Below are 20,088 nucleotides of genomic sequence, written 5' to 3' on the forward strand. Positions count from 1 at the left end.
TTAAATGTTGCATCATCCTCATCTATCTCTTCATCTGTAGACTGCAGAAGATGCTTAGGCTTATCAATTTTATTAATTTTCCTTGTTCGTTTTCAGTTGTTGGTGCATTGTTTTTCTTTTGAGCAGCAGTGGCTGTTTGTTTCAATGCTAAAGGGAATTGGGTCTTCCCTCTGTACGTCTTTTGGCCTGTTTGGCCACATGTTGTACCACTTCATCCCCTCGTGACTACTTTGGATTACTGCAACAGATTAGCCCTTCACAATGTTTTTAATGTTTTTGTTACTTACATTAAATTCTTTTAGAAATGTGATGAAGCTACTTTACATGTGCTCACTTTGGAGGCTGTAGTTGTGCTGCTGTTTAATTTTATTATGTTACATTGAGAGGTACCTCATTTGTAAGACAAAACCTAACCTAACAGAGTAAGGTTAATTTGATATAAAGCTAAGTACTAGAGAAAGAGATCAATGAGTTTGAGGGCTGATCAGATACCAGCATGTGAGCTCTGTGCCTATACAGATGTTGAGCATCCTCAATTCAGATCATGATTTATACCTCTGTGTAGTTTTCAGTATAATTTCCATAAATGCACATGCTGTCCAGTGAACTGTAAATGATGTTTAGCTATACCCTTCTGTGCTGTGTATTGTGTGGTTACATGTTATTTTATGCCTCTGTCGTATTACAATAATCGAAGGCCAGCAAAACTACAGTTGATAATCTACTCTGAATTAGTAGTGATATATCCTATTTGACTCAGGGCTCATCATTTTTGTTTGTTTTTCCAGCTTTTTTACTGACCTATCAATTAAAAAAAGGGGTAGGGGTAGGGGTGGCAGATTAGTTTGATCTGCACACTGTTTACCGCTGAGCTGAACTGAAGTTCCACCACTAACAGAGAGTGTGCATGTGATGTAAAGCCTGTCACCCAGGGGTGAAATACAAACAAAAGCATCTACTATTGTGCATTCACACGGAGAGAACCATGAAAATCAAAGACGTCCAACAAAGAGTCACAGACAGAAGGTCATACTGAAAAGAACTATGATAGGATTATTTCCAAAGAGCCATGTAAATCCCAAATCCTTCAAAAAAGAAGATCCATCTTCATAAGTTTAACATGACAATGAAATAAATAAATAACTAAAACTACACAAACTACACACTTTGTGTCAAATGCCCTCATACATAATCCTCACACTAATAGATGTGGTGTGGTGGTTTCAGTAAATAGGACTAGTGAAACCTGAAACATATACAGTAACAATCAAAGTGGAATTATACACTAGACATTATATATATTTTTGTTTTGTTCAGAGTACAACAGCTACACCCATTAATAGCAGCTGTAGCTTTTGTTATGCCACTCTGTGGTGGCATAGTGATGTCGTATCTAGTGATATAGGATGTCAATGCACACTCTGTCTCCTAGTGAAAATGGGGAGAATAGATGAGTTGCTGATAACATTCCAGAGCCCCACAAAGTGAAGATATAAACAGACAAACAAAACAAAATTTTCACCTAGATTTTCTGTTATTCTTTTAGCGTTTTTGTTTGTTTGTTTTTATATAAAAAATAAACGATAATGAGACCTAGTTATGCTGTAACTAAAACATGTCTAATAAAAATGAAATCTTAAGCTAAAATCTTTTAAACATATTGTAAAGTTTAGAGGGAAATTGATATTTGCTCCAGGTGACATGATGCTGATGATCAATAAATGTCTTTATAAATGTCTTCTTAAACTTTAAAGGGAACAGCGACATTGAACGCTATCAAATGGCCAATAAGAAAATCCCTTTCAAATACGCCAGACCAGTAGAAGAGTGGCTACAAGAGAAAGGTAATTTCAAACAAACATGTTTCTATGCTTATGTGTGTTCACTATACTGATATAATGTGAAAAACCTCATCTGTACTTTTATAATGAGAAGAGTTCTCTGACCAAAGTTCTAACAAATCACTATTAATTCAAATGCATGTAACTTTATATGGATCTTAATTGTTTCTCACATAATGAGGGGGGGTTACCCATTTTAAACAGTAACAAAAATTGAATATCGATATGGTCTGTCAGTGTTGATATTGTGGTGATATTGTATAAACACATAAATCTATGGGAAACTGAGAACCTTATCTGGGCTAAGTGATAAATACCTAACTAACAAACAAACTAAATAACTGTTAATAAATAAACTAATAGATTGTAAAATAATTCAATACAATTCAGTAATGCAATGTGTCTTTAATTATGCAAGTGCAACAACAAGCAGAAATTTATTACAATTTAGTACAAAGACAGTAGAAATAATTACTTTAAAAAAAAACTGTTCGCATTAATCTAACTATCCAATCTACCATATTTTGCACTGTAAATGATGCAACAGCAGTTGAACCAAAATGCATGAAACCTCTCTATGAGCCTCAGTAATCTGATGTCTCTCCTACATAAAGTGTCCTGACCGACCAGTCGGATTTCTGTGGAGGTGTGTGTCGTTATTTTGTGGCAGCCTGGTGTCATTTGCTCGTGATCTAATCAAGGTCAACAGTGGGTGGCTATGCGTAATGGCACAACAGCACTTAATCCACATATCTCTCATGCGGCGTGAACAATATATAGTGCTAGAAAACATATTTGTTTATAGATCAATGCAGACTGATTTAACCACATAAAATGTTATTTTTATGCAGATTTCAGTGCATCTACTGAGGAGAGAGTGTTTAATTCAAATTACTGATTTGCATTTTAACATTATTCTATTATTTGCTCATCTTGATAAAATCACCAAATTGGCAATGGATGAGCGTTGCACCAGAAACAGACTTCTATTCTATTCTCTCTTTGTCTCTTAATCTAACCGGTCAAACACGCAGAGCCTAGGTTATGCTCAAGGTTTTGGCCTGTTAAAAGGGAGTTCTTCCTAATTAAAATTAATTCTCAGTTCAATGTCTAAAACCCAATATCCACCAACTTGCCTCATTTGAATGAACCTCCCACGTGTTTGCCAATCGCCTCTCACCTGTGCACCATGCGCACTGTGCTGGGCACCAAAATACCACACAGATGGACAAAACTAATTTCTAAAGTCCAAGTTTCAAATACCAACCCATTGAAGCACTGCTTGTGCTGGTTGTTGTGCCACCACAAAATAAGGACCTATGTTTTGAATGTAAATGAATAATGCAGCTAAAAAGGTATATTAGAAGGTGCTTTTCTGTGTTAAAAATATCATGATGTCTCTTGTAGGACGGCAGCTAACAATTTTCAACACTCAAGCAACAGTCGCAATTGGTGGCAGTGATCGTGGCCGGCCTTTTCAGGGTCAGCTGTCTGGCCTTTATTATAATGGCCTCAAGGTGTTGAACATGGCTGCTGAAGGCAACCCGAACATCAAGATTAATGGCAGTGTGAGGTTGGTAGGTGATGTGCCCAGTGTGGCAGGCTCAGCCAGGACCACAGCCATGCCTCCAGAGATGTCCACTACCTTTATTGAGACTACTACCATGATGTCCACCACTACCACACGGAAACACAGATCCTCTTCAACAGTGCAGGTATGTGTAGACTTCAATAATAACTATAAATACAGGGAATTGCACATGATAGAACACATGCTCATAATTAGCATGGAAGAAAATTGCATCAATAATTAGTGCAACCCAAAGTTTGAGAAAAACTTGTTGGACATGTCATACAAGTTTACTCCAATCAGTAAAATGTCAGAAACCTGTAGGATGCATGTAGAACAGATGGTTTGAATTCATTGTAGTGTCAACTGTTTTGTTGAGTATATTCTGACCAATTTCAATATAGATCATTCAAGGATTCAAGTTTTTTACGTTCTTCATTATATTGCACAATGAAATGCAGTTGTAGCCCGCTCTATGCTACACACACAGAAAATGTATAAACAGAGATTCAAATATAAATTTTAAAAAAAGAATATAAACAATCAAATAGGCAAACAAACAGGACAAACTATATAAGAATAGCACTAAAGGACTTTATTACTTTATTAAAGGACTTGTTATAGTTGGAATGAGGACACTGCAAAAGGTAAAGGTATAGGGAAGTACAATGGCTGGTTTCACAATAAAAGCTTTCCAGTGGCAATCCAATTGGAGACTTTTAATGTTAGGCAGCTGTGCAGAATGGTAGTACTGCTGTTTAATTTATATTTGTCATGCATGGCCTTTTACTTGTCAGGTTTGTTGCCAAAAAAAACCTTAACCAAGGTCCAACTGCTAGCTATTTTGTATGATCTAATCATGACATCCCCTCCAACAACTGTGAGGAACCTCTTAAACCCCGGACAATAGACTGAATGAACGTGTCTAACAATTGAAATTGAATGTAAGTAACATACTTAGGCATTCATATTTTGAAATCAGTCAAAGAGAGCAAATCCAGTCACATTGCAAAGATTAAAAATAAGGTTGACATGTGGCTGATGAGGGAACTACCACTTATTCAAACACTGCATTTGAACCCTGGCTTCTTATTTACATACAACATATTTTTTCTTACCACAAATAATTTGGAATAATAAAAGTATCAAGTTATTTTTTTCTATGACAATTGAGTTTTTATGGTATCACAATTATTAAATAAAAAATGTGGTATTCCAATAGCGTAGTATGTGTAAATGTTTTTGATACAATGTGTGAAACTAAGATTGATTTACACAAAATAGATAAGTAGATAATAGATTTTTATTCTAAATCTGATTATTTTATATGCCAACTTTCATATCCATAAACACAAATGGCAAGGGCAAATAATTTAGTAGGGACAAACAAATCAGAAAGCAATCAGGACTGTGACTAAAACCTATTTGTAGTTTAAATATGCATATAAACCATTTCTTTTTTTTGTTTAATCGTCATGGTTTTGTATGACTTGATACAAACCAAATAAATTTGGGTGGGGGGACATCAAATGTCTGTGTACATTAGACCAAAACTACTCACAGCATGGACTGAGAAGAGGTCAAAGGTCAATCAGTGGAAGCCCGGAGAAACATTAAGGAGGAAATTCACATCAGACATCAGAAACCATCTTTGAACAGAGAAAGAAGTTAACATCTCCACCCATATATCAACACCTGTCAGCGGTGTAGCACAAAATTCTGGACCCTGTACGCATTTTCTATGGACATGCGCGTCTGTACATTCTAGTATCTAGAGGGCCCTGTATGCTCAGTATACTTTTTAACGCCCAGTGCCACTGCCACCTGTTATCATGTGATCGAAGTTGCATACTTAGGTGGCGTGATTACAACTAAGCAATCTCCATGACAACTGAGCAAATGAGGGACATTGTGAGATGCAGTTGAAAGCTCTAGAAAAAAGCTATATAAGATCTTTTTGTCAAACTACTTTTTCCAAGGTCAAAATGAACTTTCATGCTCCCTTTCTAACTTGTTTTGTATATGTTCCCTTTGTGTGTCTTCTTTGGTTTTTGCTGGTGGCTCTTTGTGTTTGGGTATCTTTGCGGTGGCTGTGACCTCTGATGACCAACGTTCTGCCCCTGAAGCATACGGCAGATGACATTGTGTCATCTGCAGAGTGTTCGAGTGATGACGAAGACCTGGAGGAGTGTGAAACTAGCCATGCAGGTGGGCTAGGTTAGTTTGCATTTGCTTGCTTTCTTTGTGCTTTCACTCATCTGCAGCAGAGGATCAACATATCCTCAAAGCATCACACCCCCATGGTTAGACAAAGTGTAACTTCAAAAAACAGCCAATGTAGTAACAGTTAGCATAGCAAGCTTCGCTACACATTACCAAATCCGAGGAAAGATGGGGTATTAAATGCAAAGTTCAAATTCAATTGAAAGTAGTTAAACTGGTACATCAGCCATACAGAATGTTCATTTACTATGTTGCTAGTTGATAACAGTTACACAGAAACCCATTAATATCATGAGCTACACTTGCACATGGGGTCTTCCAAAGTGGTTAACATGGTCACCAATATACATACAAATTTTGTCTGCTGAGAGGAATAATAAGGAAGAATAATAAGGAATAGTAGTTCATGTCATCACAAATGTGCAAAATGTGTATGATGGTGAACCATGTTCTCTGCACTGATGCTGCAAAATGTATCACATTGTGTTTGCATCCACTGCTCCTGCCATTCACTGCTCTACTGATTTTCATTTTGAAACAATACATTTTCACAGTCTTTGTTTTCTGCTAAGGGAGTGTGTTGTCTAGACTACAGTGATGTATTTTACTTTTTGTTTTTCCATACTTAGAGGCTTGCGTTGGTAGATGTAATAGAGAACAGATATCATTGAATTTCTGTGTACAAGTTTTTCTTTTCTTTAGGTCATACTTTTTGCTTATAGGTATACTTGTTATTCTGTCTTTTTTGTATCTAAATATTAAAAATTCTAAAAGGTTTAGGAATTGTTATAACTTAGCGAATCTGTTTGAAAGAATTTGGGAATTTCCATGTTTTAGCAACATTAATTTTTGCAGGAAACAGCAAGCAGCCATGTTAGATATTTTATATGAAATACAACATAACCTTTCAAACTACTGCTTTTTTAAAATTAATTTAATTCATAATGTCCACCCAGAAAGCAAGCAGAATGCCTTTAAGGGGCTGGTACATGTCCTCATATCTATATAATGGGACGACTCCCACAGACATATGACCGCTCCCCAAAACAGCGACAGCTGTGACCTTAAACACATGGTTAATGTTCAAGTTCAAGTTCAAGTTTATTTATATAGCACATTTAAAAACAACACTAGTTGACCAAAGTGCTTTCCACAATAGACAACAAATATACATGACAACAGTAGAAAAAGTAAAAAAATTAAATAAATGTCACTACTCAACTCTGTTTAAAGGCCAATGAAACGGTCACAGTTTGGTTAGGTTTAGGAAAAGATCTTGGTTTTGCTTAAAGTAAGTACGTTACGTGACATGAGTGAGTTGGCATAAGTGACGTCACGTCACGCCCATCCTGCCCAACCACCCCCATATGCGGACTGATCTGGTAATAATTACTACGGCCACTAGAGGGAACCGCCTAACAATAACCGTAAATATGGGTCGTAATAACCTGCTTCCACAGACAACATATACGGCTGGTTTTCTGTTGAGTACTGTATTCATGTTAAAGACAAGATGTCCAATTCCTGTAAAAAAAACAAACTTCCTGCTACTGTAAAACCACACACTCATCTCCTCTGTTGCTTACATTTTATATAAAACACTATAAAATCACTGTTAAAACAATAAAGGACTGATAAACCTGCTTGTAATACATTGTCAGAAGACTTTCTATTAAGGCCCTATTCACCATAGAACCAGACTTTTGACACAGGAATATTTGCATCTTAAATGATGTAGAGCTATTTTGCAAATAAAAAGCTGGGTGAACTGAGTTTGGGTTGCACTACATGATATTTCACAAGAAAATACGTATTTTGCTTTATATCAAGCATTAACATCAGATTGTGATTTCTCTCAGGAGAAATGTTTGTAGTTGAGATCCTAATGATAACATTCAGACGCATGATTGGTGGGAATTTTAGTGCTGTTCTGCTGACCACCACTGGGTTATCCTTCTTGAAGGTCATTCCCAAATTTTTTCAAACAGTATGTGAAAGGTTGTGGTGTACATGGGTTTAAAGCTGTGCTGTGTCGCCCAAGAGTCATGGGGATTTGTGAAGAAAGACAAAGACAGGGCCCCAGTCATCAAATCATGTGTTTACACAGAAATTCACACCATTCTAACCCTAACATCACTTTGACGTTGACAGTGGCATGCTTTTATTTTTTCCTTTGTTGTATCATTTTAAGAGTCAATGCTATTTCCAGTTTTGTTTTGTGTTTTCTAAATTTTATCGAGACATCATTCCCGTCTATTTGCCAATTATCCACAAACACATTTTTGTGTTTTGGCCTCATCATGTGTGGCATGACGTTTTGGTGGGTGATATTCTGGGGTACCATGCAGATTATAATGAAAACATCCCTATTTCTGTTTTCCAAGCAAATAAGAAGGCAAAAAAAATATTTTCTTGCTATCACCTCTTTAACTCTGAGCAGGGAAACTACCATCTGTAAATAATGGCAGTTTTATTTGAAACTGTTTGAATACCTTTCTAATTTTTCAGTCAGTCCCTTTCCATTACCTACCAACTTCCTTCCTAATGCTATACTGTATTTGAACATATTTTAGTGTATGGCATAAAAATATTTTTTTTGCCACAAATTCCAGTATTTCCATTTTATATTTTTCACTTAAGCAATCATTGGTACCATGGTTGAGTAAACTCTTCAAATCATTATCTTCAGGGTGACCTTTGATCATTTCTTTGCATGCTTTTTGATTGATCCTTGACCCCATGCCATCGTATTTAGACTCACTTGGTTGCTTTGTCGGCATTCGTGTTTAAGTTGGAAACCATTTTTGCGGTTGCAGTAACACTGAATGTCATCTCTCTCACCCCACACTGTCTTTATTTTGACATTGTGGCTGTTGTCTGTTTGGTTTTTCCGTATAAGTTATCAAAGTGATTCTGTTCTCTGTTGTAAATCTGTTGTGTTCTCCTTTCCTTTCAATTAATTTCATAAGATGGCAATTAAGAAGAGTTCTTAAATAGTTTATGCTTTAAACTGTACATAGATATTTATTGAGCAAGTAAACAGGTTCTAAACACTTGGAGACCATAGATATTTGGATTGATATAATATGATATTTGTACAAAAACATCCTATGGCCAGTGATTAATAATACAATTTCTTCCCACTAACATCCAGGTTAATTTCTTTAAACTGATACACTCATAAATCTTTTAACCATATTTAACATATTTAAGACTCACAATACTGTTTTAAAATACACTGCCAAATAAAAGGTGGGAATATTGTCTAGACCCACTTCACCAGTTTCTTGATCAAAATTTATTCCTCCCAAATCATAATGCACATCCACAATCAGTCCAATCTTTTTTTCCCGATAAAGATCTCTGATCACAGTGAAATACCAAAACATTGTGTTAATAATGGTGACAATAAAGAGAAATTTAAAGGATTTAATGGCCGTGAAAACATTGTTTTGTGGACCAATGACAACAAATAGCCTCAAAACAAATATGATGTGTATGAGATCAGACTGCTCGTCATAATCAAACTAATACTAATTCCTTCAAACAGCTGTTCCAACAAGTGCACCATTATAAATCAAAAAACACCTTCATGACGTATGGGAGAGAGTTATGATTAGTGAGCCGGAACACCCAAAAGCAAGACATGAGCAATCAGGTTTATTCTCAATTACGGTGATCAAGGTAGACAGGGTGAGCTGGGCCGGCAGCAGGAAACCAACAAAGTCAGGCAGGAGTCAAACAATACGAGGAAAACACAAAACTAGAACTAGATATTGCTTGCAGCACAAGTAGCCTACCGCATTGGTGAACGATCTGGTGATGGCTGGTTTGAGGAGCCAGGGTAAATATAATGCAGGGTCTTGATTAATGGATGAGTTGCAGGTTGGCAGGTGATTAGCAGCAGCAGAGAGACTGACAGATAAAACACACATACAGACACATGCACACAGATATGACAGACAGGTGACCGGCAGGAAACACAGGGGAGGGAAAGACAGCTTAAATCATCAATCACATTTCTGAATGTCCATCATAAACCAATTACATGATGCTTGAATCACATAACCATGCATGTATGAGACAATGGAGGAGACAAAGTTAATGCCCCACTCACACCTTGTCAAAACACGCTACAGTATGTCACAAAAGTGAGTACACCCCTCGCATCTTTGTAAATATTTGATTATATCTTTTCATGTGACAACACAGAAGAAATGACACAAGTAGTGAGTGTACAGCTTGTAGAACAGTGTAAATTTGCTGTCCCCTCAAAATAACACGTCACTCAGCCATTAATATCTAAACCGCTGGCAACAAAAGTGAGGACACCCCTAAGTGAAAATGTCTGGACTAAGATGACCAGAATAAAGAAAGAAAAACAGCACAATTCCCAAGGAATTTATCCGTGAAGCATGAGGCCGCTAACCTATAAATTGTAAGCTGAACTGTTGATAGTCTTTATCACAACTGAACATTATTTAACATCTGTCAAGTTTCAACTCATCATAGCTTTGTCACCCAGACGCCTCAAATTTATTTTTCAAAACATCTAGCAATCTGTGCACCCTGAACATCTTTAATCCAAATAGCTGAGCCAAACAGAGTTAATAATTAGTAAATGGTTAAAGTCACTGTTCAACAACAGGTAGTGCTCTCAGGCTGCACCACTGGTTTAACGCACAGCTGGTGTGTTTTTTTATATCAAGGAACCGGAAATATGTCTTTCACCCTTAAGCTGAGTAGTGTTAAACCCATAATCAGCCCAATCAGTCACATCCAGGGCTGGGGTGCGAAACTTTTCTTATCCAGTGCTAAAGGTTAGGACACCATGGCAATCGCTATTCCATTATGTCAGGGTTATGGTGATAACAATGATAATAATACACGAAAAATGAATAACAAAGAATAATTCTCAAATTATTAAGAAAGCACTATAATATTAAAAAAACCAAAACAAATGAAGTACTATGATAAAAGTAAAAGTTATACTGTGGGTAAAGGTTAAGAGATAAAATCAGTCTTTAAAAACTTGATAAAAATTGTTGTTTTACTCAAAAAACATGGAACACTGTTAACGAAATCATATGAAAAGAGGTTTTCATTAAATCTGCTTTACAAACAAATGTGTTTATACACCACATGTGCTTGCGGTTTCACAGAACTTGTTTTTCACAGTGTTTTAAATCACAGTTGGTGAATAGACCCTTTTTAAAAGACAATATTTCTCTGCAATGAATCATAAAATTACCTTTTTCTAAAGCATGTTTTTAAACATGTTTCTTGCCTTCTAGGCAACCACTGATCTCTGTTCCTTTTCAAATAGGCATAGAATAGTCAGATATGTGCCATCTTATGGAATTCCTCTCTGATTATATTTTTATCTACATGGTAAAACCATGTGGTTTGCATAAGGCAAAATATTGAATCATATGTCAAAAGACAGTATGAGGTTAAAGCTGGTATCGTAATACATGTCGTAATATTTTTCAGTCAATAAATGTTACATATTCTTCTGAGCAGTGGTGTACTGCAGCACTGTATCCACACAAGCTTTGTTTTTTTAGTCTAATCGTGAGTCTGACTGTAGGAAAGCTATTACACTGGGTAGCTGTTGTTCTGAGGGTACATTTTTATAGTGTTTTCTTTACTAAAGTGCTGATGTTATTGCCATTGCTAGAAAACAATGCTGTTTTCGCTAAGTATACGGGCAGAGCAATGTGAGCACAACTTACCCCTCGGTCCAAAAAAATGTAAAGCAAGTGCTACATATTCACTATATGCCTAGGTAAAAAAAATTGTGTGGCATCAAGTTGAGTTTCACTGTTATTATTGGCTCTTACATCAGTGAGTCATTTTATTAATCTTCCTCTAGTATTAACATAGATGCCATTCTGACGACAGTAGCACAAATTCAACAGCTTATGTCCGTCAATATCTAATTTCATCAGTTTGAGCAAGTTTTACTTTGGCTGGTTAAAATAAAATGCAAGCTTTTAAACAGACTGCAGTTTCCATTTCCAACTGCCGTCTTTGGAACACACCTTTCACCACTGCACAGGGTGACAACACGTACGGTGTTACGGATATCAGCTTTAAGCTTGTCTTTTGACTCTTTATCATACTTGAATTCTAAATTAATTGCATTTCACATAGTACATGACAAAATATTGTTAATATATGTGTTGTGTTTTTGTTTTGTTCCACTTCCCCTCTGCTATTGGTTAAACTTGAGCTGTGTCCCAATTGCATACTACACTCAAATTTTAACCAGGTTGTTTTTTCCTCTCTCGTTGGTATCAGGGGTGAGAGGGTGGGGGTATGCAGTGCGTTTATACAGGAAAACTGACAAGATGTATACTCAAACAGTTTGTCAGTTTGCATTCTGAATATACATTCTGAATTTATTTACTACAACTACTTGAGGGTGGTGATAATGGTTACTATTATGTTACAAAGCTATGGCCAATGGACATAGAAGAGAATTGGTTATAGCCTTACATAGTTGCAGTTTGACTGATGTCTGTCTGCACACATGTTGTATCAGCAGTATCACATGTTGTTTCGTGCCAGTACAAACTGTTACATTAATCGCACGTTTATAGTAAGGGATTGGGACACAGTGTCCGTCTCCTATTTTTCTAACATTAGTCTTACATGCCCCCCAGTTTGTTGTGTTGTTTCTTTTCTACTTTCCCTAAATGCAACTTACTTTAAGCATGCATCAACATCCTGCAGTACAACTAAAACAAAACCAAAAAATAATAACAACAAAAATAACCCATTCTCAGCCAGTACCGTCTCTCTCTGATGTACACCCAGACTGCACGGCCGGTTCATGTTTAAAGACTAACATTACAGATATATTTGTCATCAAGAAACACATGAGAGAGGAGCCCGTCCTCCAGTCGAGTGCCTCTCTCAACAGTGTCTGTTTTCTATTGTGTGCATCTGGTTGTAGTGTGTGCAAAATTTTAAATGACTTTGTTATTTCATCTTAACATTTTCATTTGATAGTTTTGACTGGTCATATTTTTTGTATTTATCCAATTGATCACTGGCATTTTGGTTCTGATTATGGTTTTTGGCTTATTAAGTATGTTTGGTTTGTTTTTTTTGTCAATCCGATAATATTTAGATCACAGTGTGAAATTTTTTTTATATAATTTGACTTTGGATTTGGAACTATTTCAGTGACTAACTTGTGTGTCTTATTTCCTACAGTATGCCTTTCTGACAAATATTGAATTTAAAAGTAAAAGTTGCAACAAGAGTTGCACAATCAATGTTTCAGTTCCAGATCAACTTCTCACATATCTTCCTTTTTTTCCAGATTTTTAAAAATCTATTTTGACAAAAGAAATTAATCTTTGCTGAATAATATTTTCACTGTAAGACAAAAAACAAATGAATTGCATGGCTAAGAAGTTGCAGTTTAGGGTTTGTCAGACTTGTCAGTGGTAGAGTTCTTCTGTTCTTTTCTGTAGATGGGCATGTATATTGCTCATTGTTTGTATATCCCCATCCCTTCCTTACAGCCAAAAGCTCTAATGCCGCCCGACCGCTTCGTACTGCCTTTACATGGACATGGCAACTGACTTACACTGTCACCCTCATCACCCTCATTTCCTATGTAGTATGTTCATAGGTCCCACCCCTTCTTCACCTTCTCCCTTGTCTTTAGATATATTAAAATATAAAGCCATCCATCCATTCTTCACTAAAAAAACAAATGACAATTTAAGCAAAAATTGTAACATGAATAGATTTTAGATACTATTGAAGTCTATTGCAATGAAAAAACATGTAGATACACATTTTTTTGTAAAAACAAATTATTTACCAGAAAAAACAAAACATAAAAAAAACAGAATTATGGTGTTTATTTTTTATGTTATGTGGTGTGGATGTATGTGTTGTTGCCTCCCTGTACCGTCGTGTTTTAAGATAGAACACAATCTACAATGGATAAAAATGATCTTTAACGGTACCAAGCAGCTATCCAACATTCTTACACAACTTTTCCTTTGTAAATTCTTTTTTTCATGCCTAAATCATGCGGGCAATTTGTTGATGTAAGTTGAATATATATACAGTATTTATCACTTTGAATTGTTTTTTTTAAAGATGCAGTTTGTAAAATGCGAGGAGTGTAACATCTCAAAATGTTTATTCTTGTGTATCTCACACTTTAAAACAAAGTTGCTAATGAACATGGTAGGTGTTACATGTAGCAATTTTAGCAATTTCACAACACTGTATTGTTTGAAGCTAAGGGAAACAACAATCATTTTAAAATATGTAGGTGTTAGATCTGTTGGGGGACTCACAACCAATTCCTAACCGTTGTAAAATGTTGTCTAACAGTCAGTGGAGATCGCTTTCTCATATTGATTACTAATCCTTACGGGCCTTCCAAAGCTTTTAGGTTTTCGTGCATTGAACTTAATACTATTCAGCCACATATGCTTCAGTTGCTGATTTTGCAAACAATTCTCTTCTTTTTATTCCAAATAAACACAAAACAACTCACACATGTGAACAGATGTGATCCAAGAAAACCTGACTGAATATAGGCTGACTCGCTATTGAGTATTTAGTAATAAGCTGTCTGAACACAAAATGCTACATGTACTACATTTAAGAAATGAGGACTACCTCAAAGACAATGTGATCATCTGTTTGTAAGCAGCATCTGGTAGTAAATGTTTGCAAACTGCATCTCTGATCAAGTTATATGACATTTCTTTGAGCCTGTTTTATTGTTTGAAATTATAGAATAAAATGGCCTTTGTTGACTTGTGTGCTTGTGAATGTACATGTTGGTGTTTGTGATAATTTGTGAGTCACATATCAGTTTGCTTTATTTAGAATTTAGAATGTGCATCAAAGAGTCAGTATGCACATACTTGATGTCAGTGCATACCTTCCATGTCAATGGCACTTTGAATGTTCACTCCAGTGACACCTGCTTGAGATCACATTTCCATGATAAGTAAATCAAATGTTTTTGCACTTCTCCTAATAATAAATAAGTTTTTGGCATATATCAAACCTTGTTGTGCTGCATTGATGGGAATAATGCAGATGTCACAGAAAATAAATGTGGAAAGACTGAAGAGGTACGGCTATAGCTTATTAATGGGTAATTTAAAGTGTTAGAAATGTGGTCATTTAAAGATTTTTGTTGTTACTGAATTGCAATATTGGGTAAGTTGCTAAATCCAGCACCGACAAAGCCCATTCCAACGACTCTAAATCAGATACACCTCCATATTAAGAAAATACAGAAATAACTTCACTGTTTAACAAGCAGCTAGTCAGTTTTACAGTTTTACTGTACTAAAGTATTTACTGACCACCAACAGCTAGCTTTGCCACAGTGACCACACTCCGGAAGACAAATGGAGTACGGTCAAGAATAGGCAAACTGATCAAGAAATAACTCTACCTGTTACAGTAATGTGTGTAATGTGTTTTGCCGAGGTCCAAATTTAAACTGTTAAACCAACAATTTACCAACAATGGTGGTAAACCAACAATATAACAGAAGCACCTTTCCATTATGGCAGATTCATTAAAATCATTAACTTCAGTTGGAATTGAATTGGTCTGATTTGATCTTTTGAGCTGTAATATTTAAGAGCATGTATGTATAAATTGATTTTGTCTTCCAGTGAGTAAGAGTCTAACTACAAAATGAAGCTGGAAAACACACATTGAATAAAAGTACATATTTCACTCAGGCTAGTACACAAAGGATGAGCATTCAGCTGACTTTGCTCTGCCATTGACATTGTATAATATGTATGTTATAGTTACACTGCATTTTCTTGGACACAGAGCTACTCTTTTGACAGAATCATTGTCAAATAAAGTAAATATGCAATGAAGTTTTTTTTTTTTAAATCTTGTCAAGAAACAGTAACGTGAAGCCAGTGAAAAAGCAAGACGAGAAAGATGTTCTTAATTGTTGTGTTAAAATGACAACACATGGCAATAAGGATGTTGATTGTAGCTGTATTTGGGTGCTTAATTATTCCAATGACGGATTTAAATATATAGGATGGAATGTGCATCCTATTTACCTATTTAATATCAGTCCTGATTGACCAAACTTTTTTTTTAGTATAAATAAATCATTGATTGGCATCCAGTTCATTGATGGAGGGTTTACGTTTGTATCCACACTGCAATTTAACTGTAAGCTTGATATCACTTTTACCTCCAGAACAGCTCTGCATCTGAGAAATGTTTGTAGAACTATAACTACAATTTTCTGTATTACTATGAAAAAGCAAGAGGTTTAAGATGATCGGAGAGTCATTGTGCAGTGACATTGCTGTCTTTTTATTATGATCGCAATCAATAGTTTGGGTAATGCATTTTATTGTATCTAAATAAATGCTTTTGCAGGTGAAATAAAATGAAAAGCATTTTTTGCTATTGGAAGTTTTCCTTATCATTCAATAAAGGAGGAAAATGAAATAACTATAGTATATTTTGATTGTAAGTACTCTGCTGAATACAGTTTCCTTTATTTGTATTTAATATATAAAGTTTATTAGTTTATATTTGAAGATTGTACTTTCCCTTAACAATCTCTTAAGATGTTGAGAAAGAACAAAGTATACACAACTATACTCAGAACATTGCACAAAGCAACTTCAATTTTCTGGCTCATCCTTGCACACCTCTTAAGCCTTTTGAAATGTATATTAGAATGTATATCAGAAATATAAAATAGCGTATATCTTAATTTAGTTTAATCTTAAAGTCCAGTCTTAAATTGATATGTGATATGTTTATTATCTTATTATAAATTTTGGTCAAGTCATTGCCTGTTTTTTTTTTTTTTTAAGATTTATCTAATTTAGTATATTTTATAAAACTCCCATTCTGCCCTCTAACATTACTACCTGTCTGTCTCCAACCCCAGGAGCTGAGTTAGTCATCCCAGTACTTGAGGATCCATTAGCGCACCCCTCTGTAGCTCCTCGTGCACCCTTCATTCCCACTCCCTCAACCCACCACCCACTCCTCACCATTATTGAGACCACCAAAGAGTCCCTGTCCAAGGCCACTGAGGCGGGGGTACCTTGCTTGTTGGACCGAGGCAGCGATGATTGTGATGATGATGGCTTGGTGATATCGGGGTATGGCTCTGGGGAAGCGTTCAAGTCTTACCTGCCCTCTACTGATGATGAAGATTTTTACACGACCTTCTCCTTGGTAACAGATAAGACCTTGTCCACGTCAGGCTTTGAAGGTGGCTACAAAGCTCATGCGCCCAAGACTTTTAGACCTAACAAACCTTCATTCTCCAGACGCAGTAGGACTACCACTACCGCCATACCACTAACCGCCGACCAGAGCCGCACCACCGCCACCTCTGCCTCCACCGCAACCCTCCACAATGCTCCGGCCATACAGCCGGCTGGCAAAATGAATAACCGCGAGCTAAAACCCCAGCCCGACCTAGTGTTGCTCCCATTGCCCACATCCTTTGAAGTAGACAGCACCAAGCTGAGGGGCCCATTAATAACCTCCCCAATGTTCCGTAATATACCCACAGCACTCCCCACAGAGCCGGGCGTGAGGCGAGTTCCAGGGCCCTCGGAAGTGGTCCGTGAATCTAGCAGCACCACCGGGATGGTCATCGGAATAGTGGCGGCCGCTGCCCTGTGCATCCTCATCCTTCTGTATGCCATGTATAAGTACAGGAACAGGGATGAAGGCTCCTACCAGGTGGACGAGAGCAGGAACTACATAACCAACTCAGCTGTGCAGAGCAATGGCGCTGTTATGAAGGACAAACAGCAGAGCTTGAAAGGCAGCAACAAGAAACAAAAAAATAAGGATAAGGAGTATTATGTGTGACTGTGAGACTTTCATGAACATGAGACAGTGAAGAAAGAAAGCACTGAGAGAACATTTACTTATCAGTTTCCTTGTGAGGAGCTATGACAAATGATGGTAAACGTGGAACTTGAATAATCTTATACTGTGCTGAGTAGTTGAACTGATGACATGTACTGTAATATAAAGCACACTTACTATTGTAAGCATAATGACAAGGCTAAATAGCAACTTTAGAGACCTTACTCTTCTATCTGGTCAGAGACGTTATCAGTATAGAAATATTTCACAGCTACATCATTCTCCTAAGTGACTTTTAGAGCTATGTGATCCTTGGCATTAAACAAAAAACTTTTTTGTAAAATTGTTAATTACAAAGGCTCATAATCTTCTACATTTTCAGCATGTAAGCAACATGTAGTGCTTAACAAGAGGGGGATAGGCACACCATCATTGTAAAACTAAAAAAGGACTCTTGTACAATATGACACATTTTTATGGTTTATACATAATAGAAATGTGGTGTCTAACTTATTTTTGCTTTAAACAAAAGGAAAAAATGACAAAAAGAAGAGCAAGAAAAGAAAAATATTTCTGTGTATTAAATGGCACCAAGTGAGCAAAATGCCATGGGCAGATCTCATAGAATCTGTTCACTCTGGCATCTGATTCACCACAGTTATTCTCATTGTCTGACAGACAATGAATCACTTTGTGGAAAGACGTGGCTGGTTCTCTTGATAACAAGCGACTGATTGTAAAATGCATGCCATCCTAATTCTACCGTAAAGTACAGTACAGTAAAAGTCCAGTATACAGTATTCAACTTGGACCATGTTCTCTTTGATGCCAAACAGTTCTTCATCTTCAGATCAGAACTTAGCCCCTCTCATCTTCTTGAACCCCTCTAAAATGTTATCCATGAAAAAAAAACTATCTCTTAAAGAAAAGGTCTATTATTGATGCACAGACAGTGGTGGTTTTATCTTTTTGCAAAACTGTATGTTGGTTCATTGCCTATCGTTCTCTTTTTCTATGGAGGTGTCAGGAAGCAGTAACACTGTTAACAAATGTGTATACAGAAATAAATCAAATGTTGAAGTGTGAATTCTATCTGCTGTCACAGTCAACTGTGTCAAAAAACAAGAAATTTGTTTACATATTTTAATACATGCTAGCTGTTGTACTTTGTAGGTAGGTAATTGTACATATACCATGACAGTTGTAATTTTTAGTACCTCTATTGTACAGACTGAAAATATGGTTTATCAGCGTATTTCATGACAAAAATCTATTTACTGTTGATTTACATGGAGAAAAACTTTAATCAGAATGTGGAGAATCATATTGATATTTCATAAAGAATAAAAATATATTGTTAGCCTAGAGATCTAACCAGAGATGTTTCTAAAGTTGCATGAATATTTAACTACTTGCAGTTGTCCAACAAATACAAGGTGCCCTTCCTTCTGTATCATGGCTTTCTTGTTCTGGGTTACACTAGTGTTATTTCGTTTTGAAAGAGAATAAAGTCTGAATTATGACAAAGACAGAAAACACAAGAGGCTATAATGGATGGGGGTTCATAGTATAAAATAGCTAAAATGGTGTTTTTTAGTCACCCTGAGTAACCTCAAACCATTGTCTTGTCACATCTTTATCATAAGTTAACATTTTGACAATATTTTACTGTCCATTTTACGTTTCCATTATCTGCCATAGTCATTTTAATGCTGTGGAGGTGCAGTGTTTTTCTTGCCTGAATTTCAGTTTTTTTTGTGTTATAATAGTTACTTTTCATAACCTTTTTTTCATCAGTTTGATAACAAATAAAACTTTCTTTTTTTCTCTGAAATTATACTGTAGTCTTTGGATAAATCCAGTTGTAAAATCACTTTTTGCAATATTATACCACTTTAATATTTGCTGTAATGCTCAGCATAGATCATTGTAGACTCACCACGCAAGAGAAAATTAGGCAGCTTTGACTTAGTTATAAAGTTCAATACTAATGACAAAATAAGCAACAATCAACGTTTCGCTAATCTCCTTCATCAGGTCTGGTTTGATCAGATTTCACTAACAGCGCCCTGGCACATTGAGCAAACAACCTCACAACTGTCCTCAGGTTTTAAAGGAGACCTATTGTACTGCATTTCCAGTCCTATGTTGTAGTTCTGTGACTTATTTATAGCAGCTTTGCATGATTCAAAGTTCAAAATACTTTATTATATACTATACTATACTATACTATATTATTTAAATTATACTGGCTCTTCATGTAGGCCTTCATTTCAGTGTATGTCTGAAACAAGCTTTAGATGCTCCTGTCACTTTAAGTCCCCTCACTGTCTTCTGATTGGCCAAGACCTGAAGCATATTACCAGGCTGTTGTTGTCCCTAAGCGGTACAGACAGACTGAGCGTTGCTGTGTGGAGCAAATGACTGTATAGTATATGGAACACCAATATAATATAATACAATATACACCAGCTCCATGTAGCTGTGTCGTAGAACGGAGCCGTTGGTAGAAAACACATTACAAAACAGAGTATTCAGAACAGGAGGAAAACTGAGGTTTTTGCTCACAGAGAT

General features: G+C 36.2%; 1 protein-coding gene across 1 annotated transcript in view; it reads left to right on the plus strand.

The window, feature by feature from the left end:
- nrxn3a (neurexin 3a) overlaps nt 1–17,651 on the plus strand; it is a 198,669-nt gene extending 181,018 nt beyond the window's left edge. Inside the window, exons 20-23 of the mRNA XM_046062612.1 lie at nt 1,755–1,844; nt 3,249–3,556; nt 5,538–5,619; nt 16,874–17,651. Of these exons, the coding sequence (XP_045918568.1) occupies nt 1,755–1,844; nt 3,249–3,556; nt 5,538–5,619; nt 16,874–17,514 (1,121 nt within the window). The 3' untranslated portion in view covers nt 17,515–17,651. The remainder of the gene's footprint in view (nt 1–1,754; nt 1,845–3,248; nt 3,557–5,537; nt 5,620–16,873) is intronic.
- The last annotated feature ends 2,437 nt before the right edge of the window (nt 17,652–20,088 follow it).

This window comes from Micropterus dolomieu, linkage group LG11 (genome assembly GCF_021292245.1).
Source record: "Micropterus dolomieu isolate WLL.071019.BEF.003 ecotype Adirondacks linkage group LG11, ASM2129224v1, whole genome shotgun sequence".
Lineage (NCBI taxonomy): Eukaryota > Metazoa > Chordata > Actinopteri > Centrarchiformes > Centrarchidae > Micropterus > Micropterus dolomieu.